The sequence below is a fragment of the Galeopterus variegatus genome, unplaced genomic scaffold (genome assembly GCF_000696425.1).
Source record: "Galeopterus variegatus unplaced genomic scaffold, G_variegatus-3.0.2 Scaffold1885, whole genome shotgun sequence".
Lineage (NCBI taxonomy): Eukaryota > Metazoa > Chordata > Mammalia > Dermoptera > Cynocephalidae > Galeopterus > Galeopterus variegatus.
In genome coordinates, this window is record NW_007727996.1 from 155,058 (window position 1) to 172,076 (window position 17,019).

At 45.5% G+C, this 17,019-nt stretch overlaps 1 protein-coding gene across 1 annotated transcript; it reads right to left on the reverse strand.

The window, feature by feature from the left end:
* Positions 1-13,862: 13,862 nt before the first annotated feature.
* DUSP1 (dual specificity phosphatase 1) lies at positions 13,863-16,964 on the reverse strand. The gene is made up of 4 exons (XM_008579442.1): positions 16,341-16,964; positions 15,921-16,066; positions 15,336-15,555; positions 13,863-14,904 (listed from the first exon to the last, which is right to left on the reverse strand). Exons 1-4 carry the CDS (start codon positions 16,705-16,707, stop codon positions 14,534-14,536), a joined length of 1,104 nt encoding a protein of 367 aa, XP_008577664.1. The 5' UTR covers positions 16,708-16,964; the 3' UTR covers positions 13,863-14,533.
* Positions 16,965-17,019: the final 55 nt, after the last annotated feature.

Genomic DNA, 17,019 nt, shown 5'->3' on the forward strand with positions numbered 1-17,019 from the left:
GACTTCTATCCAAAATACACAAAGAACTCTTAAAATTCAACAATAAGAAAATAACCCACTCAAAAAATGAACAAAAGGTCTGAACAGACACCTCACCAGAGAAGATATATAGATGGCAAGTAAGCATATGAAAAGATGCTCAAATCATAAGTCATCAGGGAAATGAGAATTAAAATAACGGTGAGATACCACCACACACCTATTAGGGTGGCCGGCATCCAGAGCACTGACAAAATGCTGATGAGACGTGGAGTTCCCATTCATTGCTGGTGGGGACGCAAAATGTTACAGCCACTTTAGCTATTGTTGTTGTCGTTTGTTCGTTTTTTCCTGTATTTGCTATATTTATCATTACACAATGTAACCAGTTTTTGTGGCCCTTTACCAACTTCTTGCTAACTCCTCCTCTCTTTCCCCCTTTCCCATCTCTGGTGGCCTCAGTTCCATTCTCTCCTTTGGGAAGTTCATCAAATTATTGTGATTGTTGCATCTTTCTTTCTCTTTTTTGTTTATTTGTTCATTTTTTCTTTCAGGTCCCACTTATGAATGAAGACATGCGATATTTCTCTTTCTGTGCCTGGCTTATTTCCCTTACCATAGTTTTCTGTTACAGCCACTTTGGAAGACAGTTTGGCAGTTTCTTACAGAGCTAAACATATTCTTACCATACAATCCAGCAGTCACGCTGCTTGATATTTACGTATTTCCACACAAAAACCCGCATATGGATGTTTATAGCAGCTTTATTCATAATTGCCTCAGAGAAAAATAATAATAATTGCCAAAACTTGGAAGCAACCAAGACATCCTTCAGTAGGTGAGTGGATAAATAAACTGTGCTACCTTCAGTAGGTGAGTGGATAAATAAACTTCAAAACTTGGAAGCAACCAAGACATCCTTCAGTAGGTGAGTGGATAAATAAACTGTGCTACCACCAGACAGTACAGTATTTATTATTCAGCGCTAAAAAGAAATGAGCTATCAAGCCATGAAAAGGCATGGAGGAATCTTAAATGCATAATACTAAGTGAAAGACATCAGTCTGAAAAAGCTATGTACAGTATGATTCCAACTATACGACATTCCGGAAAAGACAAAACTATAGAGACAGTATAAAGATCAGTGATTGCCAGGCATTCAGGGGAGGGAGGGATGAATAGGTGGCGCTCAGAGGATTTTTCGGGCAGTGAAACTGCTCTGTACAATACTACAATGGCAGATACATTTTTTATTATGCATTTTTCCAAATCCCCAAAATGTAAAACACCAAGAATGAACCCTAATGTAAACTACAGACTGTGTGAAAGTGATGTGCCAGTGTAGGTTCATCGATCACAACAAACGTACCCGTCTGGTATATTTGATATTGATAACGGGGAGGCTGTGCATATGTGGGGGCAGGGAGTTTGTGGGAACTCTGTACTTTCTGCTCAGTTTTGCTGTGAACCTAAAACTCCTCTAAAAAATAAAGTCCATTAAAAAAAAATTTTAAAACAGGGCTGGCCCATTAGCTCAGTTGGTTAGAGCATGGTGTTACAACACCAAGGTCAAGGGTTTGGATCCCTGTAGCAGCCAGCCGCCAAAACAAAAACCAAACAAAACAAAAATTTCAAAATAAACACTGATGCAACAACATGGATTAATCTAGAAAAGTATGCTGATTGAAACAGCCAGACACAACAGAGTTAATACTACAGTCATGGAGTGGTATGTCCACTTAATGATGGTCATACCTTCCGAGAAACGCATTGTTAGGTGATTTCGCCGTTGTGTGACCATCGTGGAGTGCACTTACACAGCCCTAGGTGGCACAGCCCGCTACATACCTAGGCTATAGGGTATAGCCTACGGCTCCTAGGTTGTGAGCCTGTAGAGCATATTATTGTACTGAATACTGTAGGTGATTGTAACGCAATGGTAAGTATTTGTGTATCTAAACCTATGTAAACATATAAAAAGTACAGTAAACATACAGTATAAGAGATAAAAAATGCTACAGCTGGATAGGGCACTTACTATGAGTGGAACTTGCAGGACTGGACACTGCTCTGGGTGAGTCCGTGAGTGAGTAGTGAGTTAGTGTGAAGGCCAAGCACATTACTGTTCACTACTGTAGACTTTATACACACTGTACACTTAAGCTACACCAAATTTATTAAATAATAAAGTAATTGCACTACAATATTACAGTGTCACTAGGCGGATCTTATGGGACAATAAGTTGTATATGCAGTTTGTTGTTGACCAAAACATTGTTATGTGGCGCATAAAACTCTAGAGGGCCGGCCAGTAAGCTTAGTTGGTTAGAGCGTGGTGCTGATAACACCAAAGTCCAGGGTTTGATCCCTGTGACCAGCCAGCTGCCAAAAAAAGAAAGATGCATCGAAACTCCAGAAATCACAAATTTAATCTATGATGACAGAAAGCATATCACTAGTTGGCTGAGGTGGGAAGGGAAGGAATTGATGGGGAAGGGGCCTAAGAGATTTTTTGTTGGTAGTGGTGGCTGGCCAGTACAGGGACCCAAACCCTCAACCTTGCTGTTACTAGCACCATGCTCTTCCAAGTGAGCTAACTGGCCAGCCGTATAAGGGAATTTGCAATGATAAATATGCTCTATGTCTTGAATGTGTAGGTAGGTATAATACATTCTGTTTACATCTGTTGAAATTTAAAAATATATAGAACTGTAGAACTTTGTCAAAATTCATTAAACCGGGGCCGAGCCCGTGGCGCACTCGGGAGAGTGCAGCGCTGGGAACGCAGCAGCGCTCCCGCCGTGGGTTCGGATCCTATATAGGGATGGCCAGTGCGCTCACAGCGCTCACTGGCTGAGCGCAGTGTGGCCGGTCTCAAAAAGGACAAAAAAAAAAAAAAAAAGAAATTCATTAAACCGTAAGCTTAAACTAAATGCAATTATTGAGATAAATTTTAAATTTTATCTATTAAAGTTAGAAAAAGAAAAAAAGCTCACCAGGGCTAATGATTGCACTCTGCTCCATAAATGCCTTGTCAGAAGCGTGAAGGGTCTGAGATATTTTTTTCCTACCTGCAAACTAACAACTGGGCCTACCACAGTTTCACAGATGCTGGCAGAAGACACAAGACTCTTGGGTCTGAGACAAAGGACTTTCTCACTCACAGCACAGCAGGCAGGGCAAGCTTTATATTTGCACTGGTTTACTTTCTCCCTAAGTTCCATGGGGCTGGTGCAGAAGGCCCAGATGGAAGCTGTGCATACAGTGGGTTTGTTCAGAGCTGAGAAATACTGAGCTTTGGAAACCCCTAAGCTTTTAAGGCTGCTAGTAAACCTAGCCAATATTTTCCCTGGAAAAAGACATAATCTTTATTATCCTGGTCAAGAAGTTAATCTGTCCTCTGCTCCAGAGGGAAACACTATTTCTGTTCCCTGAGCTATTTGCCTTACAAATATCCTTGAAAAGATGATTCCAAAAGGTGTCATGAGAGGTATAAAAATGCCATGGAGAATTGCCCTTCAACAGTCCTCAGAGACCCAGACTCCTACCTTGTTGCTCTATTGCCATTCCCAACATCACTTCATGGTTCGAAATGGCTTCCTCAGCTCCAGCCACCACTGTTGTATTACAGACAACAGGAGAAGGGACAAAAGGGGGAAGAAAAGCATTGCCTCTGTCTTTAATGACACTTCTGGAAAGTGTCTAACACCTTAGACTTGATTTATTCAAATGGCTACGCCTGGCTGCAAGAGAGATGGGAAATGTAGAACATATATCTGGCTACAAATCTATTGCTAAGGAAGAATAAATACTGGGGGACAACCAGCCTCTCTGCTCTACATGGTCAGTTTAACAATGTTTGTGAATATGTTGAGTGCTGAGGACACAATAACTCATAAACCCCCATCCCAGCAGCCTCTGGGGGAGCTTCTCACCTAGAACCATCATCAGTACTTTCTTCCTTCCCCAACTTTAAAGAGGGATGTCGGGCCCCTAACTGAGGGCGGCATTTGCCCTTGTCTTGCCTGGTGCAGTGCAAAGACCCTGCCAGACTTGGGCCTCAGACACACAGTGTTCAGCCCAAAGTGTGGGCAAGTCCTCTGCTTCTCCAGACCTCAGCTACCTATTTCTCTTTACAAGGCAATAATAATAGCCCATAAAACAGGCCAGATGGGAGTATTAAATAAATCATGTATGTAAAGCAAATAGTCATAGTAGGCACTCAATAAAAGAAACTTCCCTTATCTTTCCTCCTACCCTGAGCTATCAGGGCTATATAGAGCACGAGCTCTGGCCAGAGACATTGGAAATAAAGTTACCTCCAGTCTCTCTTAGACTTTACAATAGGCTGTGCAATGCCCTAGTGGTACCCCGGTCTTGCCTGCTAAAGCTACAGGGCCCTTCACACAAGGGAAGCAGCTTGGAGTAGAGTAACAAGGGTTGAATGCTGGAGCAGCCTGGCTGTGCCTTATGGCATCCAAAGTCCGTGTGAGTGACAGCCTAACTTGCTTGCTCTGACCTGGGGGACAAGGCAGTCATAATAATGTATTCTCACCTTCACAGGACACTTTGTATGCTCACCAGGTTTAGGTCCATGGTGAGTCTTTGGTTCATATTCTCCACATTTTACGACTAGGACTCTGAAGCCCAGAGAGATTGAATGACTTGCTGAGGGTCACACAGCAGACATGTTTCACTTGGAGCTAGAATGCAAAGTTCCTGCCTGAAGTCTTTGGCTCCTGCTCAAAAGGTATTAAGTGTTAGTGGAGATGATATGATGAAGGGAGGAGGCCAGCGGAAGCCTGCAACAGACCCTCCCTCTGCCTTCTAGTGAAAGAAAAACAGCTTAAACAATTCATCCAATGATAATATTGAGAAGAAACTGAAGCCAGCATGCAAGCTAGCACTTTTCAATCTTTCCTTCCTGGTGATCATTTCCTTGGCCTCAGGGGACCACAGTGCCCACACTTTGAAATATCCGCCACAGGTGGCACAGGGCTCTGATCTGTTTGTGTAAGAGAGGACGGTGCAGGGGTCCTCGTAAGGGCTCTCAGGAATTCAGTTCTAGGACAAGTAGGTTGGGGGTGGAACAAGTCCTAAGACCTTTATTCCTTCCAATAAATCTATTGAATAGCAAAAAATTGGCTTTAGAGCATCCCTCAACACTTGAGACAGGAGTCCTTCTTGTGCCATGTGCCCAGCCTTCTAGGGTTCAAAGGTCACCTCCCCCCAAAGCCTTTCTGTCTTGTTCTCTCCTCTATCCACTCCTCCCTGCATCTCCCCAACCCCTTGCCCTGACCACACCTCACCTATGGCTCTTAGACCACTGTGCTAAAATCATGTGTCAACCCATTGGTTTCTGACACTTGCCGGGAGAACCAGAGATCAGGGACCATGTCTCTGTGTGCCCTGTGTCTGGTGCAGGGCCTGGCAGAACTTAGGGCTCAGTATGGCTTTTTCATGAATGAACTTTGGGCAGGTCTTAAGCATCTGTCTGGCCAAGACAATCCACCTTCGCCTCTCTGGCATCACCTACAGCAGGACGCAAAACCTGCCCCCTGCTAATATCCTAGAATGAAGTCCTTCAAGACCCCCCAAATGTTTCTATACTTATTCGACCTTTCACTTCCCCCAACAATATGCCAAGCCTTGCAGAAATAAAAAAGGCATGATCCTCCCCTCAGGTGCTCACAGTCTGGTGCAAGAGGCAGGTGGTCTCTCCCTGCCTCCCTTCCTCCTTTCCCCCTCACCCCACCTCCCTTCCTTCTTTTCTTCCATATGTATTCATTGAGCAACAGACATGGAACTACACAGAGTGATGCCAGGAAAGTGGCTGTTGAGAGCTCTGTGGGTGTCCAGAGGAGAGTCCCCAGTGGTCACTAGAGACCCTGGTAAAGGACATTTCCAGGAGATTCAGAATGGATATTGAATCTTCCTATTAGATGAGAAGCTGTGAGTCATAAACCCCAAGCAGCCCTACAGACTTCCCCATGAATCACCCACTGCCTTATTCTCCTCATTAGACGCACACGCCATGGGGATTTCTCCTTTGGACAGGAGGGAGGAAATACAGGGGAAGTGGTGGGAGGATGGGGTTCAGAGTAGAGTCCCTAAGGCAGATTTTCCCACCGTTGTCTTTTTCAGAACCACAGACCTGATCCCAACAGCTGAGCCCCAGGATTGCTGGGTACTGGACAGCCAAGACCCTCATGTTGCTTCCTGCTTACAAAGTGCTTTCACACACTGTTTCATTTGCACACCACTGTGTTATGGGAAGGTCTCCAAGGGAAATTGCCTCATGTGGAAGGGAAAGAGGCTGGCTGAGTAGAAAAGAATCGCTTCCCCCTAGCTTGAGCCCAGGACCCACCCAGAGAGGAAGGGAAATGTCCACAGCCTTCAAAGTTCTTTCATTTATTCATCACATGTATTGAGCACCCACTACATGGCATGCACTGTTCTGAGAGAAGGCTATCTGGCAGTGAACAAGACAGAAAAGGTCCCTACCCTCAAGACCTTACATTCTAGTGGGGAGACAGACCACAAGCAAATAAATAAATTTTAGGTGGTGATAAATGCTATGGGGAAAAAAATAGGGAGAGAAAGGGATATGGGACTGCCAGGGTTGGGGAAGAGTGATCATTGGTTTAAATGGGGTGATGGTCAAGGAATGGTCGATCAAGAGCTTAAGGAAATGTGGGAGCTGGCCCTGCTGAGATCTGAAGGAAGATCTGTCCAGGCAGAAAGAAGGGCATGGGGCCCTGAAACAGGAGTGAAATTTTCTCATGCTAGAAAGAGTGACGAGGCCAGCTTGGCTGGAAAAGATGAATGAGGGAGAAGAGTGTGGAAGATGTGGTCAAGATGTAAAAAAGTAAGACAGGTCATGTCAGGTCTTGAGGCTTTTGTTAGGACTTGGTCTTTTATTTTGAGTGAGGGGGGGACGTGGAACAGTTTCGAGTAGAGGCAAAAGATGATCTGATGTGTTAAAAGTTTCACTTTGGATTTTTAAAAGTGTAAGATTCCCTTCAAGTCATGGCAGATAATATACTTCAGAACAATCCTACTTCTAAGAATGAGGAAAGTTGGACAAAATATTTTAAAATATTTCAATTTGAAGACATTAGTACAATAAAAGGGCAGTGAGGAACTTTGGGATCAAGATCCAGGAGAATAAAACCCAGAGGGATGAGCACTGCATTTGGGGCCTCTTTTCCCCAAAGGGTATCTGATCACTCTGAAATAAAAAGACAAAAGGCTAAGAAGTTGAGCAGAGCTTTTAAAAGACTCATGGGTCTAGTGGGACAAAAATTAGAGTTCAAGAAACACCAAGGGGGAACCTGGTACACTCCTTGGCTTTATTGGATATTACCCAAAAAAGGAATCCAGGCTGGGGGGCCTGGTAAATCCCACAAGTTTTTAGTTGAAATAACCAGGCACATGAGGAAATAAAACATGATAAAAAAAAATCAAGAAATTGGCAATAGAAATAAAAACAAGAGAGGGCAGTCTGGTTAGCTCAGTTGGTTAGAGCACAGTGTACCAAGGTCGAGGTTCAAATCCCTATACCAGCCAGCCATCAAAAACAAACAAACAAAAACAAACAAAAGAAATAAACACAAAAAATCCAGAGATCATTGGTCACACAGCAAAGAAATGTTAAAGACATTAAAATAACTGTGTTTAATATGCTGAAGAAAATAAACAAAGAAATGATAACTGAGAATTTTCCAAGACTAATGAAAGTCATCAAGCCACAGATTCAAAAGCACCACAAATCACAAGCAATTTAAACAGAAAGAAAATTATGGACACTCATTATAATAAAACTGCTAAAAACCAACGACAGAGAGAAATTCCTAAGGCGAAAAAAGAGGAAAAAGACAGATTACTCTCAGAGGGACAACAATAAGATAGTTAGCTGACTTCTCAACTGACACAGTGAAAGCCAGAAGACAATGGAGTGTCTCTTCAATGCAGTTAAAGAAATAAGATCAAAACTAGAATTCTTTGCCCAGTGAAAACATTCTTCAATAATGAAGATTAAAAAAGAAATTGTAGGGAAGCAGAAACTGGGAGAATTTGTCTTCAGAAGATAGGCAATAATAAAAGGATAGTTTTGCCTTCTGGTTAAGAATAGAGAGAGAGAGACAGTGCAGAGACAGGAAGACCAGCTTGGAGGCTACTTCAGTAATCTAGCAAGATAGGATGGTGGCTGGACCAGGGAGATAGTTTTGGAAGAGATGAGGAGTGGGTATGTTTTAGAAGTGAATATGTTTCAAAACTAGGCCTGTCTCAACTTGCTGCTGAATTAAATATAGTTTATAAGAGAAAAGGAGAAGTCAAGGATATCTCCAAAGTTTTTGACCCAAACTAATGGAAGAATAAAGTTGCCATTAACAAAGGTGGGAAGTATGAAGAAAAAGATGGTTTAGGGGTAAATCAAAGGTTTGTTTTTGGAATTGCCAACGTTGGGAGTCTACTTGACAAACAAACTGATATGTCAAGAAAGCTGTTGGATATTCAGTCTGCAGTTAGGGAAGAGGTCTAGGCTAGAGATTAAAATTGATAGCTGTCAGTATGTATTGGTTTCCTTTTTTCATCTTCCCTTACAATGATGATGATAATGACAATGATGTTTTAAATAGCTAACATTTATTGTGTACTGTGTGTCAAGTACGGTGCAAAACATTTTATGTAGGCCATTTAATTTCATCTTGACAACTACCATGTAAGGTAAATACTTTCATTACATGCTTTTTTTTCCTTTTCTTTTTTAAAGATGACCGGTAAGGGGATCTTAACCCTTAATTTGGTGTCGTCAGCACCACGCTCTCCCAAGTGAGCAAACTGGCCATCCCTATATAGGGATCTGAACCCATGGCCTTGATGTTATCAGCACCGCACTCTCCCGAGTGAGCCACGGGCCGGCCCCTACACCATTTTTCAAGATGTGAAAACTGAGGTTTTGAGAGGAGAAATAATCTGGGCAAGGTCATACAGATATTAGTTGACCTATCAGTTTTGTCCCAGGCATTTGGAACAGAATCTCAGAATTTCCTCCAATTGTATTATTCTAACATCTACTGAGTGTTTAACCCATGGATACTTAGCACATGTTTATTGAATGAATGAATGATTGTGTCAATTTTGGTGAAACTTTTAAATCCCATTTTTAGAGTATGATTTGCAGCAGAGGATTGCCAGGACCTGGAGAAAAGGGTGGACCCAGGGGTCCTGGAGTACATGATGCCCCCACAGGCCTTTGCAGGGGAACCCATTCCTGCAAGGACCAGTCACATCTCCATTACACCAACCAACTTTCCACAGGTCAGGATCCCTTGCTGCCCCTTCCCAGAAAGTGTTTATTTCCTCCCCTCTTGTCTTCCTCAACCAGCCCAAACGAACTTTGAAGATTCCAGAGCCTGTCCAGGCTTGGGTATGGAGGGGGCTTAGTGCTGGCAGTTGGGTGGGAAAAGAGAATAGATGAAGTTCATTTTAGGTTCGTCTTACAGATGAGGAAACTGAGGCCCGGAAAAGGGAAGTACCATGCCCCAGATCTCAGAGCAAATGTCACTCTCTAATCACAGCTCTGATGGCCCAGAGAGAAGCATGATATGAATGCCGGTCCAGGGTGTCACGATGTTGTCATGACAGCCAACTTCTCTGCTTCTCTTTGCCAGGACGTTCTGGGGAGGGGCACAGCTGCTCAAGTGACACAATGGGGACCAGCTGAGTCACAAGAGCACAATAAGCCTTTGCCAAACCCCTCTGAGGTGCCCAGAAGTGACCGCCTTTCATTTAATCCTTAAAGAGGCTTCGGAGGTTGGGGATTATTGGACCATAATACAGACGGGGAAACCAAGGTTTAAAGAGTTTGATAATATACACACAGCTAATAAGTAGCAGAATCAGGACTTGAGCTCAGGCCCAGCTGACTCCAAGTCAAATGCTCTATCCACCTGTCCACAAAGATCCCTCTCAAAAGTCAGGTCTTTGCTGACCTCCTGGCCCAGCTCACCTCTCAAATGGGCAACTAGGTTGTAACATTTGGGTCTTAGTTTATTTAGGCAGACACCTCTTCTTAAAGGCCTCCATCACCACCGGAAGCTAGAGTAGCCCCGTTTTCACTATTCCATCTTCATAGCATTCATCTTTTCTGGTTTTGTTTTCTTTTTGTTTTGGCAGCTGGCCAGTACCAGATCTGAACCTCGGACCTGGTGTTATCAGCACCACTCTCTAACAAACTGAACTGACTGGCCAGCTCCCTTAATACTTATTTGTCTTATATATATTGTCTTATATATATTACCCCCACTGTAAGCTACTTATGAGTAGGAACTTCCTCTTGCACCAAAGTATCTCTGGGCCAATAGAGAGTCAATAAATATTTGTTGAATGCATTAATGAATGAATGAGCAAATGAATAAGTAGGCCCACCACTCAGCTTAAAAAGCCAGTCAAGAAAAAGGTGGTTTTAAGGTGTTTTCCTCAGCAAAGCCCAGTTTTGTTCACTGTGGCGCTAGCAACACGCACGCCTTTTGTTCTCCTAGGACTGGCATCTCCCGAGCTGATGAAGGGGAGCAGAGGCTGGTCTGGATCCAGAGGCTCTTCTCGAACAGGCTTGCTCTAAAGAACCCCAGAAAAGTCCCCAGAGGTGGACAGTCCTCCCACCTGCTCCCCAGAATACAACCTGGGGTGACCTGATCCACCTGGGCAGGCCAGGGTGAGGCGTGGGAAACTGGGGCTTGGACCTGGCGCTGGGCGGGGCCGCCTGCGCGTGGCACTGTTTGCCTCTGTGTATGGCAACCAGAAACCACCGCAGCCAGCACTTCTCAGAGGCACCCCGCCCCCCCTTTATTTTAATCTCCTAAACTGATTTGTCAGCAGCAGGAAGTGACATGACAGCGTTCCTCACAAAAGGGAAACTCCTCTGTGTTACCGTGGAGACAGAGGCCACTGTAGGATTACAGATTAATCTAATCTTAAAGGTGTACACATCATGATATCATCCTCGAAGAGGCCAGCGGCTGCAGATCCAAAGCGAATTAGCTAAATTCCAAGGAAAGGAAAGGAGGCGGTGGGGGTTGGAAGTATCCTAATGAAATAATGGGTGCCTGGAAACCACAGAAAAGCATGAAGTATGCATTGATGTGCTTTCCATGTCCTAGAATTAGAGAGCTGGGAGAAATCTTACCCATCAAATCCAGTGCAAACTGGTCATTTTACAGTGTGGGAAAACTGAGACAGGAGAACTGCCAGTGGTCATTAGGACAGGGGCAAGGAGATCTAAATGCTTCTCTGCGGCCCAGCACATGCCGGTCTTTACATTCATGGGCCCATTTCTTCCTCACAAATGAAGCAGGTTTTATTGTCTTCATTTTACACATGAGGAAACTGAGGCCCAAAGGTATTAACAGCTTTTTCATCCAAAAATTACAAGGTGAAACCAAGGCAAAATCTGGTTGGCTATAAACTAGTCTTTCCTCATTCCCTTGAAGCTGTCTTCTGGGCTGAACTAGGACTTTGGTACCTAGTCTTTGCTGTTTACTTGCTGTATGGCCTTAGACGTGTCGCTTCACCTCTCTGAGCCTCAGTACCTCCTCTATAAAATGGGTGTTGCTGTTAAAGTTTAAATGTGAACATGTGCAAAGCACTTGGCAGTGACCGGCTGATGGTGCTAGCTCTAAAATTGACAAGCTATTATTACCACATTATCAGTATTAAATAGAGTTGATTAAGTTGTCTTCAATCTTTCCCTGGGAAACAAACATTTTAATAGACTTTAACTATCCTTTTCATCACAAGGTACTGATTTTTCTTAAGAAAAGCAATCTCAGGCCAAATTTTCAGACATTTTCTGGAGGGCCTGAACACAGCATAACCGAGACGTGGCTCTTGGGGCTGGTGTGAGATGGAGCAATGACTTGAGCTGGGAGAAGTGAGTGAATTGTTTTCACTGGCGGCTCCCTCAGGCAGCCGCTGTATTTTTCCACTGCGTGGATCACACTGGAGATTAATTTTGGTTCAACCACTGCCTGCCAAGCAGAAAGTGAAGGCCCTAGCCCACGGGGACGTCAGCCACGGCATCTCTACGGACTTGACATTGCTGGTACATTTCCACGAAGGGAGATATTTGCGATAGTAAATTTCTAGGGTTTGATAAAAACATTGGGTACGGTTTGTTTTGAGAGGCGTGAACATACTTGTAATCAGAAACCCAGCTGAGGAAATGAGCTTGCCAGCCCAGGGTGAGTTTTTAATATTTAGAATATGGGAATCTTTCAGGCTCTGAGAGTTAAGTGGCAGATGGTAAACCTGGGGAAAGGTCAAGGACACTAATTCTGTGTCAATACCTTGAGCAATGGGGCTGGACCAAAACCCAGCTGAGGAAATGAGCTTGCCAGCCCAGGGTGAGTTTTTAATATTTAGAATATGGGGGTCTTTCAGGCTCTGAGAGTTAAGTGGCAGATGGTAAACCTGGGGAAAGGTCAAGGACACTGATTCTGTGTCAATACCTTGAGCAATGGGGCTGGACCAGGATCACAGCACAGGGCACTCCTGGATAAGTCGAGTGGAATCTTTCCTTTTCTGCTTCCTAAAGCACTTTGTCCAGAAACAGGCAGGGAGGAGCAAGCGCTAAGGGGCTGGTAACCCAAGAGCTTTGCTGTTTTTTAATTCAAATTTATAGACTGGATTAAGTGTTGGTAGTCAGTGACACCTCTGTTTTAGCCTGCTTGGCAAGAGAGAGTAAAAACTCAGAATATTGCCCTAGAGCAAGTCAGGTTTAATTGCTTATCTTCCTGAACAAAATTATGAAATCAGAGCAGCAGGTGACCTAAAGGAGGCAGCTACCAAAAATGCCACGTCTATATGCAGAGATGTTGGCGTGGATGTCTTCCAAAATGTTAACAATGATCAGGTTGGGGGTAGAAGTGTTACAGGTAATTTCTCTACATTGTATTTGCTTACAGTGCTTGGATTCTTTTAAGCCATTCAATGTATTATTTTCAGAAACACAAGGCATTTTGAAAGCAAAAAGAGAGCTAGTGAGATAGGCAAGTAGCAAAATGCAAAGCTCATGCAACTAGGAAGCAAAACAGATGTAGGTTCCAATCCCCCTACCTCTGCCACTTGGCTATGCTGGGTCTCAGCTTCTTCATTTGCAAAAGACCTTGCTGAGCTTTCCTGGGGGTAGGTAGCACACACTGCCTTGCACATAGTACGAAAACACTGATGTCAAATGTTTTGGAAAACTTTAATCATCTTTGTAACTTGAGTACATCCCAGAGTGGGGAGAGAGTCTTTTTATATTATCCTGAAGAAGGTCTTAAACGAAAAAAAGCTTCTTCATTTGCAAAAGACCTTGCTGAGCTTTCCTGGGGGTAGGTAGCACACACTGCCTCGCACATAGTACGAAAACACTGATGTCAAATGTTTTGGAAAACTTTAATCATCTTTGTAACTTGAGTACATCCCAGAGTGGGGAGGGAGTCTTTTTATATTATCCTGAAGAAGGTCTTAAACGAAAAAAGCAATCCACACAAATGGCCATTTCTTCCTAGTTTTAGGCTCTGGGGACACTTGGGCTTCCTAGGTGATGTAGATTATGCAGCTGTGCATAATCTGTGCATAAAAGGGCAGGAGTGGGCACTTTGACCCCATACTAGGATTTCAGCTACAGCACCTGGTTTTTCATGATAGATCTCACGTGACTACCTCCCCTGCAACCCAGATATCTTGTGGGACCAAGGGGCCACCAAAAGGTGTGGGACCAGGTCCGAAAACACACATTTTGGAGGCCCTTGTCCAAAGTCTTCCCTATTTCACTAGCAGGAGAATATCAGAGAGGGATCAGCTGGGGTTGCCAAAGAAATAAAGCATTGAGATTTCAATAGAAATGCCATAATTTATTCTGTTGTATAAAAAAGTCATCTTTATGTAACAAAATGTCTTCTTAGACGAAGAAATATATTATTTCAGGTCATAAATAATCAGCAAACATACAACTGTTGGCAACTAAAAAAAAAACCCAACACTGGTGTTTTCCATCAGTGCTGAAAACAAACCTGGTTAGGACGTATTTACAAGATAGTACAGTACTCAAACACAAAAACTGAGGTATTTGGTTCTTCTAGTAGACACTAACGTTTGTGAAGGCAGATCACCTACACAAAAATAAATAAGGTGTATTTGCATACATATATGTGTTGTCGGGAATGGTAATACTAGTAGGTATGTCAAACATGAAGAATTTCTCCAAAACACAGGGCAATCAAAAAGAAACTGGCTCACACACTGAGTCCTTTCTCTTCTGCCCCGTTTTGTCAGAGGGACTTGATGTACCCACTATATATTGGTCCCGAATGTGCTGAGTTCAGCAAACATCTTGACACGAAGTCATCACTACAACTGCTTAGGAACCCAGTGGAAATCAGGTGAAATTAAATAAATAAGGACCAGCCCTGGTGAACCCCTCCCCAGAGTTATTGCATTTCTCCTCTCAAGAAGGAGCTTGGAGTCCCTGTGGGATGTGAAGAGCCTCACTTTCTGTGGCCTTTCAACAGCTGGGAGAGGTGGTGATGGGGCTCTGAAGGTAGCTCAGTGCACTGTTTGTGGAGTGGACAGGGATAGAGACAGGGAAGTTGAAGACGGTGGTGGTAGAGGTGCCTCGGTCGAGCACAGCCATGGCAGGGCTTCCAGCCTCTGCAGAGCAGTGCGGGGCCAGCACCTGGGACTCAAACTGCAGCAGCTGGCCCATGAAGCTGAAGTTGGGGGAGATGATGCTTCGCCTCTGCTTCACAAACTCAAAGGCCTCGTCCAGCTTGACTCGGTTAGTCCTCATGAGGTAAGCGAGGCAGATGGTGGCTGATCGGGAAATGCCCGCCTGGCAGTGGACAAACACCCTTCCTCCTGCATTTTTGATAGAGTCTAGAAAACAAAGGACACCTGGTTACTCAAGAGCTCAGAAGGACCCCAGTCCCAGATATGGGGTGTCTAAGAAAAGTCATGTGTGTCCTATCCAGAGATGGTCATCACCCCCTCATGGGCACCGTCCATCACATGGACAGTGACAAAATGGGTACTATGCAAAGGACAGCAAGGGACTTAAACCCAGATGGGTAGTTTCACTTAGCAGACTGCCCCTGGGCAAGTCAACTCAACCTTCTTAGCCTCAATTTGCTAATCTGTAAAGAGGGACATCAAGTCCATATTTTGCAAGGATGTTGCCCACACCAGACTGATATTTAACATCTGGAGGAAGGCTAAGAAGTGTACCATTGAAGTCCCTGTCATGGAGGTTGGGCTCTGGCTGAAACTCGGAGAAAGGCAGATAAGTCCCAGGCATCCACTCTATTTACCTATAAAGTCAATTGCCTCGTTGAACCAGGAGCTGATATCCGCCTTGTGATTGTCCTCCACAGGGATGCTTTTATACTGGTAGTGACCCTCGAAATGGTTGGGACAATTGGCTGAGACATTGATCAAGGCAGTGATGCCCAAGGTATCCAGCATGTCCTTGCGGGAAGCGTGATAGGCACTGCCCAGGTACAGAAAGGGCAGGATCTCCACTGGTCCACCCTGAAATCCAGAAATATCCAACACTTGTCAAGCTTGCTCAAAGTCAACGCCAGTGCCCACACCCACAAAAACTCCCGGCTGGAAAAGTCAGCTTCAGATATTGGGTGAACCTTTCAGCACTGTTTATGGAGTATAAATAAATAGGGGACTAAGCCCATTTGCTTGGGCAGAGCCAACAAATTCATTTTTGTAGGCCTAGCAATTAGAGACTTGGCTCCATTAGACCAGTTAACCGTGGTATAAATAATATCTCTATGTCCCCTCTGTTATAAATAAAGCTGCAGATCACCTTCTATATTCTCACTGGCACTACTCTCCTAGACCTTTGCCAGCTCTCCTCCACTCTGGCACGGGCCGCTACTAACCTGATCGTAGAGTGGGGTGCTACAGGAGCTGCACCCAGACTCGGCGCTGTCAGGAACACTAGTACTCAGGGGAAGGCTGAGGCCCATGGGGGTCGACTGTTTGCTGCACAGTTCCGGGCAGGAAGCCGAAAACGCTTCATATCCTCCTGAGAATACAAAGACATTTTTTCCCATTAGTACCGCGGGGACAGGGCACTTTCATACACCTTCCCCCACCCACCGGGGCCTGGAAGTTTACATCGGAGAGGCTCCGGCAAGTCTTTGTTCCCAGAGCCAAACGAAGCCAATGACAAGACCCCAGAGACGACTCCACCGCCCACGCGCTCCAGGTGGGGCAGTCCCACAGGAGCTGGAGGACAGGGGTCCCCCGCAAGGCTGCAGGGGGAGTGCGGCCCTCCCCGAGCTTCCCCGAGGGCGTACCTTTGAGGAAGAGGACCTGCGCGGCGCGCGCCTCACGGCAGAGTGCGCCAGCGGCCAGGGCCAGGGTGCCTTCGCGCTTGGCTCCGTCCAGGGCGACGCTGCGCTCGTCCAGCAGCACCACGGCGTGGTGGGCGCCCGCCAGCAGGCGGCCGCGCAGCTCGGCGTTGGGCACGATGTGCTCCAGGCCCATGGCGCCCTTGGCCCGGCGCCGCACGATGGTGCTGAAGCGCACGTTGACGGAGCCGGCGATGTGGCCGGCGTTGAAAGCAAAAAAAGAGCGGCAGTCCAGCAACAGGCACTGCGCCGCACGCTCCCGCAGCAGCGTCCGCAGGCCTCCGGCGTCCAGGATGCCCACTTCCATGACCATGGCCGGCCTCAGCGCCCCCAGCCTGCAAGTCCCTCCGGTATTCTTTGTCCTGTCCTCGGAAGCCAAGGCTTTCGAAGAAAAGGCTGACCCTGAGTCTCTTTGTCCTGAACCAAAAGCTACCTTTGGACTGAGTAAGGGGGCGTCACGCAGGACTCCGGCCACCTTCCTTCCTTGCTGCTCCCCGACTACCCCTCCAGGCCGCTTCGCAGCTATAGCCCGGGAGCCCTTCGTAGCGAACTCGGCCCGGGGGAGTGCGTTTATATATGGCCTCTCCGGGGCGGGGCGGGGCGGGGCCGGCGCACTGGGGGAGGG